Source organism: Corvus cornix, chromosome 3, assembly GCF_000738735.6.
Source record: "Corvus cornix cornix isolate S_Up_H32 chromosome 3, ASM73873v5, whole genome shotgun sequence".
NCBI classification, from domain to species: domain Eukaryota; kingdom Metazoa; phylum Chordata; class Aves; order Passeriformes; family Corvidae; genus Corvus; species Corvus cornix.
Genome location: NC_047056.1, coordinates 113193328 through 113214599, shown reverse-complemented (window position 1 = coordinate 113214599; position 21272 = coordinate 113193328). Strand labels below are relative to the sequence as shown.

Genomic DNA, 21272 nt, shown 5'->3' with positions numbered 1-21272 from the left:
AAAAGTCAGTCTCAAGGTTTTTAAACTAATACTGATGCTGCCTCTCCACACAGTTATTACTCTTTCTTACAAAACACACGTTTCAAGAGCCAAAACTGATGAATTTATAGTGAGTAATAGCAGGCTGGCATCTTATGTAATATATAAAGTGCTTGAATCATACTGAACATTTCCTCTGGTGCAAATGTGTGCAAACCAGATTCTTCCTGGAGCAAGTTTCCTGCAGCTCCACTGTTTTCAAACCTAATGAAACACATCAATGTGAAAGCTGCTGTGTTTCAAACAAGAACTTGATCTTTTTTATGTTTTAGAAGCTCTGACAAACTTCAGCTTAAAACTCCATGACAGTCAATTCCATCAATAAATCCTGTTAGATGTTTGCTCGGAGAAGATATTCAGGAAGTTGCAAGCAACTGAAGATGAGGTTTGAGGTGAAACAACCCTGACTCCTTATCTGCAGTTGTTGCTCACAGCTGATCCAGCACAGCAGCCTCACTCTAGTGCTCTCTACTATTTTTAATGCTCAGAAAATCACATGGAACACTTGCTGACTAAACAGAGTTTGTTCTCATACCAGGAGCGCAACAAAATGCTCCTGGAGATGCAGTTTTATGATGAGGGGGCAGCTTTTAAGTGAATGAACTAGGTAGTTAACATATTAGCTAATTTTTTTAAATGGCGAGTCCAGTGGTAATAAATATTGATTCCTTTTTTCAGAAGGTTATAATTACACTCTGATCAATAACAGTATCGTTTACTAAACAGCACTTCTGGATTTCAGAGACACAACCTGATAAAATAATTTAAGCAAGAGGCCTAATTTTAACAACTTTGCTCATGCAGGGTACAGAGGCCAGACTGAGGCAAAAAAAATGGCCACAATCCAAAGCCAGGAATGGGCTGTGCATCATTTTTACATTCCTCCTATGGGAATGGATGTTCCTACCACTCTGCAGGAGCTCCAGGGATCCCACTGCCAGCAGAAGGAACCATCACAGCATTCCTTTCCTCCGTCAGGGTCAGCCTCATCTCCAAAAGCTGAGCCTCCCGATCGGCATCGTCTTCTGTTTTATCTGGAAGTAGGATGTCAGTCAGGACAGCAGAGCAGTTCTGAGTGCCTCTGGCACGTGGCAGTGATTCTACACCTCCCATGACAGAATAAACCCCGCTCTGCTCACAGTTCAGCACACGAAGAAACACCCCAAAACAAACAAACAAGTTCATAAAGTCTTCTCCAACTTTAATTTCACCCCAAAAAATTACTGCTGAGTTCAGAGATTCAACTCTCCATTAACTTCTTCTCTAAATTTGACAATATATTAAGATTAGAAGTGTGTGCACATCTCTCAACCTTTTACTGTTATTACTTTTAACAGCATTTCCTTACCAGGCTTCCCCACGAGTTTCTGCAGTTGCTGGTCAAGGTACTCCTGGCGCTTTGTTAAGGCACAGAGCCACTTCCGACGGAGCCTCTCCAAGTCCCTGTCCTGAAAAGGGGGAAAAAAATCACATTAAATATTGCCCCAGGAAAGCCAAGGTTTCCTTATTGTGGCTTGCACATCTCCTCAACCCTTCTGCTCGTCCTACACCCAAAGAGAAAAGGAAGACAGAGCAGACACATCCAAACCCTTCAACTTCCCACATCTTATGTGAAGTATTTTTGATTGCCACCTCTTTAGCTGTTTTTCTGTATTACCCAACTGAAAAAAACTTCACTTTATGCAGTTCTTTGCCCCCAAGCTACTCTAAAACTCACTAACCACTGGAGCTGGAAAGCCCAGTCCTCACCACTCCCCTCAGTGCTTAGCAGCCTCATGTCAGGAACCCATCCCTGCCCCACACCATCCCACTGTCCCCAGTTATGGCATTTGAAAATGAACCTTTTAAAATAATTTTTCTCAAGCGCTCATGTCCTTTAGAAAACCCCCCAAAACACCTCATGATCCTTAAGAACATTCAGTTCCTCCTCTAACATGGTTTAATCTGAAAACTTCTGCATTTGTAAGAGAGAATTTAACATTTTTACCTGATAACTGTCCATTTCATCCTCTTCTTCCTAGGTGAAAACACACAAAACCATGCCATTATTTTTTTTTTTTTTGATAGCAGGAAACACTGAATGCAGAAGGTGTAACTAATTTAAGCAATATTAAAAGTGTTACATAGAAGTCTGAGCGTAGCAATGGCATGGTCACAGAACTAAAACACACTGACACCCCAAAGATTAACAGCTAAACACCAACCAGAACGATCCAAAAATTATAATGGAAAAATTCACAGCAATGTAACTATTAGAAGTCTTAATAATGGAAAGGAAGTGGAATACAAGAAAGAAACAGGAGAAACAGCTTAAAACCTTTTGATCCTGGACAACAAAGAAAAATGCTCTGTTTTACCTCTAAGACTTCAGAGTGTTCCAGCAAGTGCTGAAAAATCAAAGTCTGCTACAGAATTCCAGAATAGTTAAGGCTGGAAAAGATTTTTAAGATCACCAAGTCCAACCATCAACCAGCGCCACCACCATGGTCAGCACTGAACCTCAAACATTTTTTTTTAACACTTCCAGGGATGGGGACTCCATCCCTGCCCTGGGCAGCTGTGCCAGGGCTGGACAGCCCTTTCCGTGAAGGAATTGTTCCCAATATCCAACCTGAACCTCCCCTGGCACAGCTTGAGGCCGCTCCCTCTCATCCTGTCCCTGTTCCCTGGGAACCCCCCTGGCTGCCCCCTCCTGTCAGGGAGTTGTGCAGAGCCACAAGGTCCCCCCTGAGCCTCCTTTGCTCCAGGCTGAGCCCCTTTCCCAGCTCCCTCAGCCGCTCCTGGGGCTCCAGATCCTTCCCCATCTCCGTTCCCTTCCCTGGACGTGTTCCAGCCCCTCCAGGTCTCTGTTATCATGAGAGGCCCAGAGCTGCCTCCAAAACTGAGGTGTGTACAAAGGATCGGAGGTAACTTTGCTGCAAAGGAGAAGAACTGTAAAAATGTGCTGTAATTATTGGGGAATTAGAACAGCAGCCACACCAGGAGTGACAATGGAGACCTTCAACCTTTTATTCCCATTATTTTCTGATGGCAGCCATCACCTTTAGTTCTCGACCTTCATCCCTAACAGAGCCACTTGCAATGAGCACAACTGCCCCTCCTCACAGGGAATGGAAAAGGAATGAGGGCTGCAATCCTCAAGGAGTTATTACTTACCTAGTTAAGCAATAACGAGCCACCAGAGCCTACTTCTGTACCTTAATCATGAAAGCAAAAACTTAGCTAAGCTAAAATTAAAAAGCTGCAGAGAAGAGGCATTTCCTCAGTTCAAGGTCTTTAGAAAATCTTTCACATTCCAGAGATATCTGATTTACCTGAGATAAGAGAAATTATAATAAGGGGACTAAAAATCCAGGTGCTCATGTCCAAAGCCTATTGTAAGCAACAGGTCCCACAAAACCTGGTTTTCAATGGCCCTTTCCCAGGGGGGTTATCAGTGTCAGGCACAACCCACTGGTCTCTCTCAAGTAGAGTTTAAGCCTTTTTTCTTGACAGAATGTTCTATTTTGGGGATTGCCAGCTCTGTGGGATAAGGCTGGAACTGGTCAGTGGATCAGGAATTCACTGGGGAAGAAACAGGATGAGGCAGACAGGATGCTCCCCTGGGAGTTCTCCCTGTAAAACAGGCTAAAAAGGGCACTTGTGGGTTGTAGGTCAAGGAAAAACTGCAAGAATCAATCATTCTGTCCTAGGAGAGAAACTTGCTCCATTCAGGAGTTTCCTGGCTTTACAGGAAGGAAATGTGGGTATCAGGGGCTGCAGGCAGAGCCAGCAGGAGCATAATGGGGAACAACAGGAATAATCTGCCAGGATGCTGCTGGAAAGGTGGAAAAAATTCCCCTTTTTGTACCCCTGACACCCAGTGGGAAAGGACTGCTCAGGTTAGGGGACAACAAAAACCCCAAATACTTCAGAGCTCAAAGGAAAAGCCATCCTGATTAAGCAGAAAAAGGGGAGCAGACATGGATTGAATCATACTCTGACAAGAGGGACATTTTGGGACATCTCCTGCTTTTCCATTTAGCTGGCCACTTCTCAAGCAGGGCAGCAAATCAAACAAGTTCAGAGACTTGTTCTGCTGCACCAGATTTCGGCTTTGCCAGCTCCAGGGAGTGACTGAATTTTCATTTATCTGTTGGGGGAAAGGTCAAAGTGCACCAGAAACTCACAGGAGCACTGCAAGAAGATAATCCCCAAAAAGAGATGGATACACTGGCAGTTGAACACGAGGTGTGTGAGGTCGTCAAACAACTGCCCAACATTTACTGTGGGCCACAACTGGTTCATGGAATTCTAGCATTTGTAACTGGACACTATTTGAATAAATGTTCCACTGGTTTATTTTAGTTTGAATTTTTAATTTGAGTACTTTTAGTTTATTTTTATTTTGAATACTTGAAATCGCTTTCCATGTCTAATATTTGAAGTAAAATCTACAGGAAAATCTCCTAATGAATTTTAGGAATGTTTGTATTTTCTTCTCTTCTTTGGGTGGTGTGTTAAGGCTGTGCTGCTTGATAGGAAAAAAAAACCCAGCCAAAACCTGAAGAGACACAGAACATCTTAATACTGTTACTTTTGCCATGGAAAATGATTCCCTTTATGTTTTACAGCTCTTGGAAACAGCTGACAGCAAATATTCAGAATTTTACCTGGTAATTTTGTGACTTGACGTGTTTTATTTGAACACAGCCAATGCCAACAGATAATATGGATTCCTCCATCAGTGGCAAGGTCCCAGATTCCTGCACAGATTTCACTTCAACCTGGATTCGTCGAGATTGCCCCTGTCCACAAGAACAATTCGAAATGCTTGTTAAAAAAAGAGGGAATATAAAGTGCTGGAAGTTTAATTCCAGAGAGACCTCTACTGGCAGACACTGGCAAGGAATATTGTATTCTTACTTTGGGAAGAACGAAGTGGTGCAATCCCAATGACCCAGTGCTCAAGAGATTCCCCCTCCTGTTGCAAGGATTTATATTTACAGAGAAAAATAAAAGTTTAGCATTCAGCAACTGCCCAGTTTGTTTTCTGGAGGTTTTCAAACATACACTGAAAGGGTTTTCATTTTAGTATTTCTGAAGGTGGAAAATAGGATCTCCTCCCCATCTACAAAAGAGGAGAGCAAAGAGCTACTGGAATTTCAGTGAACTTTTCCTGACTCTGCCCTCCTTGGCTGAAAATTCTGACCTACTGATGGTATCAGTGCAGCAAAGCAACTGCTCTTTAATAAAACTGTAAGGGGGAAAAAAAAAGGAAATTAAAAAAAGAAAATTAAAATAAAATTCAAAGGAGTTGGTGATGTCAGAGGAGCAGCCTGTATCCAACTTTTACTGATTCCTCATGTTCTTTGGGCAGTAGCTTATCAATAGCTCATCATTTAAAAACGTGAGCTGGTCAGTTAAGCATTAACAATTTAAAGCAGGTAGAATTCAAAGAACAAAGGAGTGCCTGGCTGGAAGGATCACATAACGGGGAACTCTGGACCTCTTTAAAAACTAATGAAGTTCAGTGGAGACTGATGTCCCTTCTGCCAGGTGCTGGCACAGGACAGGGCACAGGACAGAGAGGTTACAGGGAAGGCTTTGATCACACCTTTAAGCTGAGTTTTGCTCTGTCTCCCACTTTACATCTGTTTTCCTCAACATCACTTTTGCACCTAAGCTTGACACCTCCTTGGACACCTCAGTCATTCAAAGAGAAGCTTCCCATGTGCTTTTTGCACAGCTGGAATCCTGCCCGTGCCACCTCACCTGTCTGAGCTGGAAGATGCCTCCTGTGCTGACATCCCTGGCAGGGGTCACCTCGACTGGGCAGTACTCCCCGTTCTCATTCAGCTCCAGGATCTGAACCCACAGCTCCACTTTGCGGGTCACCTCGCTCCACCTGCAGAACAAGTCAAGTACTGGGTTGTTTCTTTTGTTTGGTTGTTTTTTTCCCCCCAGAAAAACAGAATTAAAACATCAAAACACTGAGCTCAGGCTGCAGATTGAAGCAGCAACAATCACTGCAATAAATGCACCATTTGTGAGCACACAGGTACCAGCTGTGCAGTGCTTCTACATTTTCCTGACAGCTGTTTTAGTCAAACACCAGAAACAAGCCTTTTCCTGATTCCAATACAAACTCCAATTTCACATTTAAGCTCTGGTCTCAATTCCTGCCACAGAAGCCCAGTGTTGTCAGGGCAATCACATTGAGATGGGAGACAGAAGAATGAAATATGACACTGTCTCACAAGCTCTCAAGATTCAGAGCTCTCTCCTGACCTTCATCATCTCAGTGCCTTCTCTCCAATTCTTCCCAGAGCTTAATAAGGAACAGCCAGTTTTGTAGAACTTCAAAATTAAGAAGGACAGAGGTGCTCACTACTCGGCTATCAAACATAACTCACTATTTCAGAGCATCCTTTTCCCCTTTGCCCTATTTCCCTGACTTTTATTTTGGATTTCCCTACACGCAGCTTAACGCTCAACAGAAGCTTAAGCTGCAAGCAGAAAGAGAAGTAACTGCCAAGGAATTAAGATGCAGAGCTGCCTTCTAATTGAAGAGGCAAAACAGCTCACATTTAAGAAAATGCTGCTATAAGATTACTTTGGGGACAACAAATGCTACCAGCAAACAAACAACACCCCTCTTCAGTCTGAATTATCATACTGCTTTATATTTATTCCAAATTGAGGTAATAAGCAATAAAACTTTTCCATGGAAGCATTACAGGGATGGCATTTCATGGCCAGGAATGAATTGGTGTCATCCACCGGCCTTCAGTTCAAAATTTGACTCTTTACCCCAAACCTGCTTCAAAACTGGGCACCTCAGACAGTGGTTTTTCCCAAATTCTAAACCTAAGGATGTATTTTCCATATTTACCTGTCACGAAGGCTGCGTGTTTTGGCTTGAATTATTCCCAAATCCCACAGGGCTGGGTTTTTGCGGTCACCACTCTGCTTGTGCCCATAAACTTCAATAGCCAAAGCACCATCATAAAGATGTTCCATGAAGTCTTCAGAAATATTCACAGAAACCTCCTGGAAGGGACAAATCAGTTGATAACTCTGACTGCATGACTCAGGCTGTGAGATTTTACTGCCTTGACTTTAATAAAAGAATTCAGTAAAGTCCCCCTGGTTCCCAAGACACAATCCAGGAGAAAGGAAGTGTTGCCTCAGCTTGTAAAATCAGGAAGCAGGTCAAAGGTGTGTGATTTTCTAAAGATTAAAGTCTATAAGGAGCTGAAAAATGGCCACAGGCTGCTGCAAGCCCTGAGCCAATGGCTCAGAAAAAAAATCAAAGCATAGGTTGTAATGTTCAGAATCAGAAAATCAAAACTCATCAGAAGGTGCTACATCTATCTCACAAATGGCAAGAGGAATAAATTGCTCAGTGTAATGTGAAGGGATAGAACATGATGAGAACTGGGGTGATTTGGCTGGGATTCATCCAGGCTGACTTTAGATGTCCCTATTAAAGATGCCTCTGCTCAGCTGCTCCAAAGCCAGTGGCAAAAAAGAGTCTGTCCTAAATAGTCTGTTCTGACTTCTAACAACCCAACTTCAACGTCTACAGCAGCCCCATGTCCAAGAATTGGGACATTTCTCTCCATTTCATCAGCGTTTAGAGTGATCAGCTCAGTTACTGACATCAAATATCCTCAGATAAATATCCCCCATCCACAGTGAGTTTTACTGGGGATAACTTCTAATCTAAGTTTCTCTAAAGAACTGATGCTTTCCTTTATTAACCCCCTTCATTTTCAGTGATTTTTGTACAAATGAACAGTGTGGAAGGATCAAACTTAAATGGACTCTGAAGACATTTAAGTTCTTATAAAAAAACATTAGTGTAGCAGCATGATGAAATTAAATACGGTATTAGGTCATCATGAAATGTCATAATGTGAGCAAAAAGGCAATTAAAACTGCTATACAAGCCTAAACCTGCTTTTTATTTTGTCTGCCTTACAGTTTAATTAATAAATCAGAAAAACAAATTACATTGCAGTGGTCGAAGACAACCATGCACCGTGGCTCCTTGCTGATGGAAGACTGGGAAGGATCCACCTCAGGTGCAACAATAACGGGCTCCACTTGATCCCAGAACGTGTATTTGCAGAACACAAAGTTGGACAGATGCTGTGGAAGACCTGTAGCTTGAAGTATTTTAATCTAGAAAAGAGGTGAGAAACAAATGAAAAGCACTCATTCAACAGGCATGGAATTAAAAACATCTCCTGGACAATGTTCCACTGCAATGGATAACAAAAAGATAAGAGCAGCAAACCAAAAATGATTTAGAAAATAAAATTTCTGCACTGATACTCACTGGAGACAGTATCTGGAGTGCAGCAGCTGAGCACAGTCACTAGATGTCACCAGGCTCATATTTTCTGGGAGTAACATTTTGCTGATTTTTAACAGTGAAATGCACCAAACCCATTGCAACTGAAGAGTAATCCAGTAAAAATCTCATACTTCCAGCGGCTCCTTTATTCTCCAAAAATCCCTGGCTTAAGACACTACTTGTCCTTACTCTGTGATGCTGGAAATAACCCAAAATCAACCCAAAGAATGCAAAAGTAGCCTGTCCCCTCATCAAATCAAGGCCAAATAGAAACAAAACCTTGTCAATTCTCATTCGGATCTAAACAAAGCCATCACATTCACCTTTTATTTCATAAACTTCTATTCTCCATTTGTCAAATTAAGACCAAATGAGTTAGACTTCTGCAGTAAGATCCTCAAGATTGGCAGTATTTTTTGCCAAAATGCCCCATCCTGCTTGTAAGCAATGGAGCTCTATGGGAGAGGATAAAAAGTGGGGGAAAAAAGCACAATTTCTTCCAAATTGTTCATATTGTCCAGAAGTCAGCAAGGCTGGGGACCACTCCCTCTAATGCTTTTTGCCTCTCTCTTTTCTTACCTGTAGCTTGTAGTTTTACTGCAACACGGAACTGTTAGTAAATACTTCCTACTAATTTTCTTTTTATTACTAACAGTAATAAACGCACTGTACATATTTTACAAGATGTTTAATATTTAGAGAAAGAAATATTGAGAAAAAAAGAAATATTAAGAGATAATGATTCCTAGAATGATGGGAGTTTATCAGATTCTGTGACTCTTTTTGGATTAGATATTGCAGTGCCAATCCTAATACACAGATCTTCCCTGGTTTCCAAGAGTCCACTAAACTTCCTGGGGTGAGCCTTTGGCATATAAATGCAATTAATGAAAGGAACGAACCCCAACTAATTATCTTGTGTTATTTCAGCCATTCCAGAAACAAAATGAGGTTACAAAGAGACATCCAACATCCAGAAGCCAAGGATTTGACTCAGGATGGGAAGAGAAAAGGTTGTTCAGAGGTTGGGATACATCTGGAACTCACCCTGCAGACAAGTTTTCTCTCCTGGATGTCATTTTCATTTGAATAGTCAGGACTGTCCTCACCTCCCACCAGCCTGTCATCGATTTCCCCACTCACTCGAACAACTTCAACGTGGAGACGACCTGAAACCTGGCAGGACAGGAGTCAGAATTATTTGTGTGCCAGAAAACAGTGACAGGTCCATCCCCTCCCAGTCTGTAAGCAGCCAACAAACACTTTATTCCTTTTTGCACTGCTCTTGCACTCTGCAGTTGTTGCACCACATGAAGAACGCTTTGGAGCAAGAATCAAAGAGCCTTTGTTGCAAAAACCATAAAGAATCAGCCACTGGGGTGACCTGGGGAACAATCTCACCTTCAAACCAGTCTCTGAAGAGTCTGCAAAGTGCACACTTGATGCAGAGCATGGAGAATGTTGCCTGGTGTGCTCTGCTGCCTTTGAAGTTGTTCTTACAGAACATATTTAAGAACCTATTCTTGATGGCAGGCAGTGAAAGCAGTGGAGCTACAGCTCATCCTAAGTATTTATTTTGGGCTATTTCCCTCAGAAAGGTGCTCAGGAAGCTTTCTCCTTTCACAATCACCGTGCTGGGATTCAGAGCTGCCTGAAAACTCCAGTAAAGTGTTATGGGATTTGCACAATTCCACATTGTCAAGCAAAGAACTTGTGCAGATGAAACTGGAAATGATCTACTCTGTCCTGGTAGTAAGACCCACAGGCTGTGATTAAACAGTTGAGTAAGGACAGATTATGCAAGGAAGACAAACCTCTCCTTTCTGATTGATGATTGGAACAGCATATTGAAGCTTCACGTCATAGAACAGGCACTCAAGGAAAACATTGGCTACTCCAATAAGGCTGTGGTTTTCCTGCTCGTCGTAGAAGGGATCAGCTCTCCTGAAATAAGCTCTCATCACCTGCAAGCAAACCCAGAGTCACGTCAGGAAACCAAACCTTCCAGGAAACGCTTTTTGAAGTGTTGCACAACCAGCCCAGTGGAAGAAAAAGGGACTCAGGCAAGAGGGCAGATTAGATCACAAGAAGAATAGAAATGAATTTTGTTTCGGATAAGGCCTGTCCTGAGCAAGTTCTCCTTAACTTTGCCAGATTCCTGAACATTAACAACTGCTGTGTTACCTGCTGCTTCCTATTGTGTGCTCCATTCCCTCACCAAACTATGCATGCAAGCAGGGGTCAGAGGGACAAGATAAGGGTTAATGAAATGCTGAGGATCAATTCAGTACTAGGAAAAGCAAAACCTCAGGAAAACTCAGCTCTTTGCATATTCCCTCCCCACCTCCACCCAACAACCCTCCTGAAAATGTAAAAGGAATGTAATTACAGGAGTATTTTTTACTTACTGGATTGTCTTCCTCACAGTCTTTCCACTCCTGGTAAAGGTCCCTCATATCCACCAGTCGATTCTCCAGTTTTTCCAGTGACCAGATTTGTTTGCCTTTCCCTTTCCTCCTCACCTGGATAGCAGGCTCGCTGAGAATTGCACCTCTCTGTGAAACAATTAATGGGATACCAAGAAGGAATTCATGTCACAACAGTGAAAATAAGAGTTTAAAACTAACACAAACTTGAGAATATCTTTGGGAAAAGTCTGTTCTTTTTTTTATTCTGGCTTGAGCAGCCAAATCCAAGTGTGACAGGCTCTGAGTTCAGCTGTCACAGTGTATTGGTGTTCAGCTTAACTGGGAAGGCTAATCACAGCTCCAGGCACTGGTTTCCGTGGATTTTCACCTTGCATAAGTGTTAGAAACGGGAACATTTAAGCATTTCACGAATATCCTCAAGTTACAGCAGGCCTGGAGTTCCAGCTAACATGACTACTGCCTGCAACTTGCAACTAGTGCAGAACTTAACCCCCTTTATCATCCTGTTTCTGGATGTGTCTTCCCCAAAAGACTGTGAGAAAAACTTCTAAAACAACTGATAAAAATTATAATCCTGGAATAAAATCCATCGACTGGACTAAGGACAGTCTGAGTATCACCAAAATACTGAGCTGGCTTCAAGGACAGAAATAACACCAGCTTAGGCAGCTAGCCTGAGACATGGAAGTCTGGGTTCAGCTCCCTCCTTCCAAAATTTCTGAGATGCCTGGGAACAAATACTCCAAATCCTCTCTGCTCCAGTTCCTCCCTGCACAATGGGGATGGCAGAAGTTTCACAGCTCACTGGGATGATGCTGTCAAATGTCCATAAAGGCATGGTAAATACCTGAAATAGATGTTACCCAACCTGCAGAGACTTTGTCACTCTGCAACAGCAGCCAAGTGTGAACTTCAACACCAGGGGAAAGGTCTTGCACCAAAACATTTACCTTTCATGGCACATTATAGGATTTTCATGGTATCAAATAAGATAAGGATGTAGCAGAGACATATTTAATGCACATTAGTGGAAAACTATCTTAACCATTACGGTCAGAGCAAAAGAAGTCTGAACACTGAGGGACAAACTTACTGAACAACCATTTAACTCAGTCAGGGTGACTGTACCTTGCTGTTGGCATTAAGGCTTGAAGCGGGGATCTGGAGGGTCACTTTGTACTCTGTCCTCTTGTCCAGTTCCTCTCCGATAAAATTGGCTTCCCTCACGTACAAATTGGCTTTAACAATCTGCTCTCGCAGCTTCCTCAGGCTGTGGGTCAGCATTTCTTCTCTGCAAGAAGGGGATTGGGAAGGGAAGACAGGAAAAATAGCGAGGTTTATGTACTGAAAGCAAAACAAATGGATGAGGAGACAACTGAGAGCTTGTGGGTGAGGATGAAAGGGAGGGGAGGGACAGGTGACATAATGGGGGCTGCGACAAATATTGGACAGACGAGCCCCTCCAGAGACACCCAGGAGCATCCTCAGGTTCACAAACCCTGGATCTCATGAGGGAATTCAACCACCTTCCCCAGAACTTGTGCAAAGGTTTGGACACTGCCCTGCACTCCTTGGGTCCAGCTCTGGGGCTTCCAGCAAAAGGAGGACATGGAGAGAGTCCAGAGGAAGCCACGGAGATGCTCCAAGGGCTGGAGCCCCTCTGCTCTGGAGCCAGGCTGGGAGAGCTGGGGGTGTTCACCTGGAGAGGAGAAGGATCCAGAGAGAGCTCAGAGCCCCTTCCAGTGCCTAAAGGGGCTCCAGGAGAGCTGGAGAGGGACTTGGGACAAGGGATGGAGGGACAGGACACAGGGAATGGCTTCCCACTGCCAGAGGGCAGGGATAGATGGGATATTGGGAAGGAATTCCTGGCTGTGAGGGTGGGGAGGCCCTGGCACAGGGTGCCCAGAGAAGCTGTGGCTGCCCCTGGATCCCTGGAAGTGTCCAAGGCCAGGCTGGCTGGGGCTTGGAACAGCCTGGGATAGTGGGAGGTGTCCCTGTGCATGGCAGGGGGTGGCACTGGAAGGGCTTTCAGGTCCCTTGCCACCAAAACAATTTTATCCTTTTTAACACAAAAACCAGGGGAATGAAATTACATTTCAAATGGGAAAGAAAAACTCTCAGCATGAATTTGGCAGTACGAAAATCAGGATGCTGCTGGCTTTGGAGACTTCTCCACTCATCTGCTGAACAGGCAGCTATTGTGTGGCTCCTTCCAGAATTTTCCCACCACAGATGTGCATGCTCCATGTTACAGAGAAAGGTTTATTCAGACATCACCCACTTGCTCACTGGCCTTCCTGGCAAGTGTGAGAGAGAGGGTCAATTGTGCAGCCCAGGAATCTGGTGCCACAAAACATCCCAGGCACACAGCTAACACCTTGTCAGACTGAAATATTTTTTACTTCCAAAGTTGCTTCTCTAGCCATATATATTAGATTTGTATTTTTCATGACAATGTCTTCACCACACTCATTTATTTAGGGTTTCATCCTCCTCCTGCAGCTGCTCTTTCTGGCAGCAGTAGTAGAAAGATCATTTAGGGGCTGAAGTAAATAACCTTCACGTCATCACCCAGGAAGAGGCAGAGTGGACACTGACCTCTCTGGTTATTAAATGGTTTTTGCAATGCTCTGGATTAAAATTCTTTGTATCATCCTCTTACTCCCTTGTTTTGTTTACACTCTTCTGGTTGTCAGGACCTGCCCAGGTCAGACAGATGGATCTGAGTCAAGAGGAAAAACAACCTTCCAGCAGCTGAGTCATGCATGACCCATGAAAGAACAAATTCATATGGGAGCCTCAAAATTCCATCCAATCATCTCAATTTTAGTCAAATTTGCTGCTGTGCAGGATAGAGCTTCTCCTTAATAACAAATCAGGAACTCATTATTTCTCCCATTTTCTACCATTTTAGGTCTGCTTATTGTGGAGGTGTTCAAGCCCAGGTTGGACAGGGCTTGGAGCAGCCTGGGATAGTGGAAAGTGTCCTCCCCATGGCAGGGGGTGGAACTGGATGGTCTTTGAGGTCCCTTCCAATCCAATCTGTTCTATCATTCTGTGATTCTTAGATAAATATTTTGGCCGTGTCCTCCCCACCACGAGTCCTCGCAGAAATTCACCGCAATTGCAACGCAACCAAAATCCTGCCAAATTCACTGCAGAAATTCGACAGAACCCCCCTGATGGTCACAGTGGGTCACCCACCTCTCCTCTGCCCACTGCCTGAGGCGCTGCTGGGCACTGGGGGAGTGGAAGGAGAACCTGTCCATGCTGCGGAAATGCTGCTTCTCGGGCGAGAGCCGCCGCCGCAGCTGCTCCAGCTCGTGCTCGTACATCAGCCTCTGCCTCTCCAGAGCTGATCTCTTCTCCTCCTCGTGCTGCTGCTCCAGGCTTTGCAGGATTGACTGCATTGGGTCTAGGCAGATTTGGAAAATAAAGAAAAGTACTACAGTGAAATCCATGCTGAGGAGCGTCCTGGATGCGTGGTGTGAGCACAGTTATCAGGTAAAAAACTCTGCTTTTGTTGCAATGTGTATTTAAATAGTGCTGCTGAATTCTGGAGCAAAACATTTACAGGGCAGATGACTTAAGAGAATTAAGAAAAGGGAAAGCCCAAGCTGGGGAAAAAAAAAAGTCCGCCTGTTTCCCAAAATAATGTCATTCTGGGACAGCAGCTACATAAGACCACAAAAACTCAAAAACATGGTTTCAGAGACAGAAATCACTGCAGTTAATGCCTGAGTGAGACATAACACAAGAAAAATAAACAGCCAAGTGAAAACACTTTGATTTAAGACTGCAGTTCCCCCAGCATTCCAGCTTTGGCTTTTCCCCAGCAAGAACTGCCAAACCAAACAGTCTGCCATGGTGATTTTTCCCTCCTCAAGCACAAAAATGGCTGTGTTGAGTCATTCACAAGAAAAATTCTCCAAAAGGAAGTTATAAGGGAAAAAGTCCGTGGTTATCCTCATGTTTTGCACGTGAGGATATATAAATATCCATGAGGATATCCCAGTAATTTTTGTGGCTCCTTACCATTGCTACCAAGAGCCTTCATGGTGACTTCCATCTGGGCATACTCGTAGCTGAAGTTAATCTCACTGGACACTTCACTGGAATTGTCTCCATCTGCATCCAGCTGCTCCACACTGTTACTGCACTTCATGGAGTTGTCCCGCTCCTCATCCTCATGATCTGCCTTCTTCTTCTTCTTTGGCAAATTCAGCCTTTAATTAAGAGGAAAATTTTTAGAGAACTGTTAATTGCTCAGCTCTGAAACACGGGGTTGCTTTAAAATATTGTTAAAATTCAATAGAGCCTCCAAATCAGATTTTTTCCCTTTCAAATTTTATTGATCTCCTGTGGGTGTAAGCTTCCTCAGGGCAAAAACAGGAGCAGAAGGTAAACTAACTAATCCATTCTACATTCTCATAATTAAGTACCTGAGACTCCCAATAACACAATTTAGATAATCATGACATTTTTTAGTCCTTCCACATCCAAATAATTTAGGGGCAATAATGAAATGACACCTCACATTTTTATATGGGTTCTCCTTTTAAGCATAAAAGAAAGCAATGAAATTTTAGATTATCATTCAAATCCACTGATCTTTGAGGTGTTTCAGAGAGTTTCAAAGTACAGTCTTGCACAGAAAACATCTACCAGTGATCCTGTCTGATACAGGAAGGGGACAGATATGGCTGGGACTGCAGGGAGCACAGTGACCTTGTTATAACATTTAGCATTAAAAACCAGTCCAACATCAGCAGTGCTTTTATAATCCTCATCTTTCCTCGTACCTTAAGCCAAAACAAAGTTGGTGCCAGTTTACAACTCCTTTAATAACTTTTGTTACCTGAAGAAGTGGTTGTTTCCCCACAGGATTCTGTCTCCATGATGGAGCTGGATGGGACACACGACAGCAGAGCCATTTACAAATGTCCTGTGAAAAGCCAAAATTCTAAAGTAAATGCATTTATATAAAGCTTTATTTTTTCCCCTCCCAGTAAAGAGATTTATGGCTTGCAAACAGGAAAAATATTCCCAGAAAATTCACTGATCTACCCAGTGCTGTTTCATACACGCCTCAAATTCAGCTTCTTTTGACCTCCTAAGCTCATGAAGGTTCAGTACATTTAGATAGATATTACAGCTGTGCCTGGGAAGTAAAATTAAAGCTTAAAAATGAGCAGCCTGAAAAAAAAGGCCACTAGAAAAAAACCACTTTCACACTACTCTGAAATACAGACACAAAACATAAATATTTGAATAAGGCAATAGACACCTTTGCTACATAAATAGCTTAAAGATACTAATTAGTATAGTAATTAGTATCAGAAACTGCTTTTATTTCAGAGTCAGGTTAACTCTGAAAATAGGATCATGGGATAACTCAAATTTGAAGGGAATCTCAGGTTGCCACCCAGCACAATCTGCTCCAAGCAGCATCAGCCACAAATCAGGGTAAATGTGAAAAGTTTGAACTTTGTGTATTAACAATAAATTATTGCAGATGCTGACACTGCATGTCATTTTGTTATCAATTTGAATATGCCAGCTGCTTCTCAAGTAGTGCTACTTAATTGAATAAAGCAACAAATGCTTCAGCAGCTCTTTGCATATCAACAGATTTCCTCGAAAATTAATTCAAATTTTGATAGGAGTTACATCTACACAGCTGCAAATCAGTGAGCATCTACTTGCTGAAAGCACATGCAATTTACTCATCTTGTCTTTGAAAATTTGGGCTGCAAACACCCTCTCTGAGAGAAATCTCACTGGAATGAGACACGAGTTGACAGAGGAGCAGGTGACAATTAAAATGTAAAAGCAGCACACAGAAGCAGAATTTTTCTTACTACGAATTAGATAGAGAAGTTTATTTCCCAAGCATCTTTGTGCACCATGAATCATAAAATACTAGATAAAATAACAATTATTTAACAACTGGGGCTGCATCTTATTCCTTTACCTGGTATTTTTTTGAGGGGTCAGCATAACCTGGCCTTCTGGGGTGATGTCTATGATGCAGTGCTCAGGAAGAATTCCCATTCCACACAGCTGGATATCTTGAGAGTTGTCTGAGCCTATTAACGTGTGCTCCTGGGGAAAAATTAATTTGGATGTTAACAGTGGATTGCAGAGGTTCACTGGGTCTAATTCACCCGTTCTCCTTCTGGATGTGTTGTGTCATCTGGTCCCAAAATTTCACAGCTGTTCAATACTTCCCTGAGAGGGAAAAAGAGAAGCAAATCAACATTTTGTCTTACAATAAGAGGCAGGGAGCACTCAGGAAAGTTTACAGGCAACAGTTAAATCTGAAAATGAAGAGGTTTTACAATTTAATGCAGGAATTCAGTGCCTTGGGATGTTGTAGAAGCCAAAGGAATAAAGGATTTCAAGGAGGAGTTAAGGAAGGTTCACAGTGGCAGATCCATGGGGATTATGGAGGCTCCACCGATATCAGCAACAGCTCAGGAAATTCCTGGAGTACTCAAGGCATGGGGGATTTGGCAGATGAAGGACCACCCCACACATAAAATTGCTGATGTTGGAAAAACCACTTTAAGACCATCCAAACATCCCCCAGCACCGCCAAGGCCACCACTTCCCCATATCCCCAAGTGCCCCATCCATGTGGCTTTTCAATCCTTCCAGGGATGGGGACTCCACCACTGCCTGAGCTGGATCCCCCTTTTGGGATAGAAATCTCTTCTTTAGGCATCTCCAAGCAATTTTTGAGGAACAGATAAACAGTTTAGACAGGTCAGCTCAGGTTGTTCTTCAGCACGTGAAGGATCTGGTGCACACACAGCTTAGAGACAACGTGGGCAAACACTCTGAGAAACAAGAGAGTTAAATCTCAGAATCTGAGGAGAAACAGCTCCAAGTAATTTTATCAGAATAATTGCAAAGCACGGGGATTTTTACACCAAAATTCCCCAGCAGCAAGACAAATCTGAGTTATTAAAAAAATAATGAAGACTAACTGAAGGAGACAAAATCTACCCCGAGGACTTTTCCCTAGAAAAGGAAAACAGCACAGAACTACCAGAGACTTTCCCTGCTGGCACTGATGGGCCAAGGCTTTGCCTTGCTCTTGTCCTTGCTCCCAGTGACCACTGGGAGGAGTGGGATCTGCCCCAGTATCTGTCAGTGATTTAGCAGCTGAGTCACACTCCGGACTTTTATGTGCAAGTTGTCTGTGAAAGAGTCAACCTCTCCCAAAACCTCAGCTCTTTTCTCCTTTTTAATGTTTTTTTTTTTAAGCAGATACAACGTAGCAAAAGTTCTTTCCCTTGTTTTTATTGAGATATCGCAGAGCCACGATGGCTGATATAAAAAAGGATCACGTATTTCCTAAGACTGATTAAACCAAAACCATCTTTCAGCCTAATTGCTGATTTTGTGGCTGTTTTGAGAGTTACTACCCCACTTCAAAGGGAAGAGAATGATTTCATGTGAAGCTCAAACTGCTGACGTTCACTGCAAAATCTTTAGAACTTGCACTCCAAAATGCGACCTTAAAATGGTTGTGCCTCGTTTCTCCTCCATCTACGATTTGTAAAAACCACAATAAACTGCCCAAATATTTCAGCATGGACTCCAAAAGTCACATCATGTGTTTGATGGTTAATATCAGAAACAGGGACTGCACATCAGAAGTGCTGAGGCAGAACAGAACTTGTTTTTCACTCCTGGCAAGTTGCACGAAGAGGATTAAAAATGCATTTCATCAACTGAAGACAGCAGCCAGAATTTGGACTACATATGGAGAAGGTGACTACTGATATGCCCAACCTTTATATAAAACAATTTCATGGGTAAAAGCTTGTGAAAGTTGGCATAAAAAACCCCCAAACAACAAAAAAACCTCATCCCAGAACAGGAGACAGCTTCTCAAAAAGAACATGTCTAAACTGCTTTTAAAAAAACCCCAAAGAAAACCAAAACAAACAAAAACATCAAATCCCCAAACTTTTCCTCTGCTATGGTAAATTACATATGAAATTAAAAAGTTGTACTCATATAAATTTAAGTATTGTTAGATATACAGTTTTATAAAACTCTCCAAGTACACCTCTGCTGACTGAATTAGAGGCCCACTTTGGACATCAAAAAAACTGTATCCATAAAGATATAATTTTACCTTTAAATAGTACACCAGGAGTTCATTGAGAGCTGGATCTGCATTCAAATTAACCAGGAAGCACTTATTATCCCCAACTTTTATTCCAGAGGACTGCAGGGATATGCCAAGGCTTTCCAGCTGTTTCTGACGCTCCTGTAAGAGAGCAGCCATCAAAATTTAGCTGACTGACGCACAACGCTTCGGAAATCCATTCCCATCTGGCAAAAATGATGGACTGATACTTCTAGAACAGGAAACTCTTCCTTCTGCAATAGGTGAGGCACAAAAACCTCAGTTCTACCAAGCTTTGATCAGGGATTTCTGTGGTTCCTCCTGTCCTCGCCCCTCTGGTCTCGGAGGGCTCAGTGCTTTGGTCCCACACATTCCCATATTCCCAGTGGGAAATGCAAGCAGCCGGGAGCAGCCTCCTGCAGCACTGCAGAGCTTCTCCATGACCTCACTGGAACAGCAAAACGCTACCACAAAGCCATCTCTAGAGCCCTTTATTCTCCCTTTCGAGCTAAAGAGCAACAAGTTAAGTTAAATCCCTGCCAAGCCAAGCTCCATGTCTATCCTTTGTTACAGAGCAATCAAAATGACAAAAAACTGGCAACCTGCTATTTAAGTAATGCAAAGAACACTTCCTGCTGAACAAGAATAGCAGCGTTTTGGATGGCGTTTTGTTCTTGTCAAAAGACTTCATAGAAATGCCCAACAAAGCATTACTGTGCAAAAATGTACATCTCTCAAAGGGAAGTGTTTGGGTGAGACCAGAGCAGTGAAAGAGGAACATTAAACATTTCTGACTTAGGAACAGAAAGGGATTCTTCTACAAAAAAAAAAAAAAACCAAAAAAAAACCCCACTAGGATAGAAAAGTTGAGGATTGTTCCCAGGATCAGAGAGAAACTGAAGGGAGACCCACTGTCCACAACAGTAAAAAAAAAAAATTAGAAATAAATATGGGAGGGTTCTCACAGGATTACTGAGGGAAGCAGAAACAGGAGATGGTGAAACTAATATGTAAAAAAATATACAAGAGACCTACAGTGCTTTCCCCGTGCTGCTGAGACTTCTAAAAATATCCAATTAGATCACGTAGGAATAATGCTGGAATGCTTATCTTTACCTATGAGTGTGCTTTATATTTAAAAACTGACTATGCCACAATATTCAGTATCATTCTCTGCTCAGCAGTGGAGTTGTACCAGCTCTAATCAAGATCAAAATTGCAAAGAATAGCACAACTTGCTCTTGACTTTCTGTTCCCTGTCTCCCCACACGCTTCCAAACCCAACATAATGTCCTTGTAAGGAAAAGTCATGTGTGTGTGAGAGAGAGAGAAAACAAAGAACAGAGGAGAAACTGCAGCGTGATGTCAAAGATCTCTCTTCCGATCACCAGTGCCAGGCTCTGAAGTTTACAAAAATCCTTATTATCTACAGAGATAAAGAACATGTTGCCCTAAGGAGAACTCAGCCCACAATGTGAATCTCATAGGATTAACTGAGAGAAAACGAGACAGTTCCTGTTAATTTTTTCTCAAGACTTAACGTTAATTAACTTAAACATTGAAAAAAACATTAGAAGTATGTCAAACACTCACTGAAAAAGTGAAAAATTGCCTGTTCATGTGGCTGGTGTTTAAGGCTTTGAACTCTTATTGATGCCTCTTTGATGGTCCTCACTCTTTATCAGGAATCATCCTTTCCTCAAGGATTTACAATTAACCCTCCATCCTCCCTGCCTACCCTGACACAATTTGACAGACAGATGTTGGTGGACATGGGCCAGAAATAAAATCACTTGATGAGGCATGAGAGAAATGCCTTCAGCCTTGGACCTGCCTAAATCTACAGTACTGGGTTTGCATGGCCAGGTTTTGGTAGCAACCCGTGCCCCGGTGGAGAGAGGAGCCCACACTGCAGCAGGGTCCTGGCAGGACCTGTGCCCCTGTGGAGGGAGGAGCCCACACTGCAGCAGGGTCCTGGCAGGACCTGTGCCCCTGTGGAGGGAGGAGCCCACACTGCAGCAGGGTCCTGGCAGGACCTGTGCCCCGGTGGAGAGAGGAGCCCACGCTGGAGCAGGGTCCTGGCAGGACCTGTGCCCCTGTGGAGGGAGGAGCCCACACTGCAGCAGGGTCCTGGCAGGACCTGTGCCCCTGTGGAGGGAGGAGCCCACACTGGAGCAGGGTCCTGGCAGGACCTGCGCCCCGGTGGAGAGAGGAGCCCACGCTGGAGCAGGGTCCTGGCAGGACTTGTGCCCCTGTGGAGGGAGGAGCCCACGCTGGAGCAGGGTCCTGGCAGGACCTGTGCCCGTGTGGAGGG

The 21272-nt window shown here is 43.2% G+C and overlaps 1 protein-coding gene across 3 annotated transcripts in view; it reads right to left on the bottom strand.

Annotated features, from left to right (window-relative positions):
* KIF13B (kinesin family member 13B) overlaps positions 1 to 21272 on the bottom strand; it is a 119535-nt gene that overhangs the window by 33954 nt on the left and 64309 nt on the right. For all 3 annotated transcript variants that reach the window (XM_039567986.1, XM_039567988.1, XM_039567987.1), the window contains exons 13-28: positions 18965 to 19099; positions 16787 to 16917; positions 15671 to 15757; positions 14848 to 15038; positions 14017 to 14227; positions 11941 to 12103; positions 10792 to 10938; positions 10198 to 10347; positions 9431 to 9559; positions 8038 to 8208; positions 6914 to 7071; positions 5794 to 5926; positions 4692 to 4826; positions 2027 to 2056; positions 1388 to 1487; positions 947 to 1073 (exon numbers count right to left, since the gene is read on the bottom strand). In XM_039567986.1, coding sequence (XP_039423920.1) covers positions 947 to 1073; positions 1388 to 1487; positions 2027 to 2056; positions 4692 to 4826; positions 5794 to 5926; positions 6914 to 7071; positions 8038 to 8208; positions 9431 to 9559; positions 10198 to 10347; positions 10792 to 10938; positions 11941 to 12103; positions 14017 to 14227; positions 14848 to 15038; positions 15671 to 15757; positions 16787 to 16917; positions 18965 to 19099 — 2198 coding nt within the window. The remainder of the gene's footprint in view (positions 1 to 946; positions 1074 to 1387; positions 1488 to 2026; positions 2057 to 4691; positions 4827 to 5793; positions 5927 to 6913; positions 7072 to 8037; positions 8209 to 9430; positions 9560 to 10197; positions 10348 to 10791; positions 10939 to 11940; positions 12104 to 14016; positions 14228 to 14847; positions 15039 to 15670; positions 15758 to 16786; positions 16918 to 18964; positions 19100 to 21272) is intronic.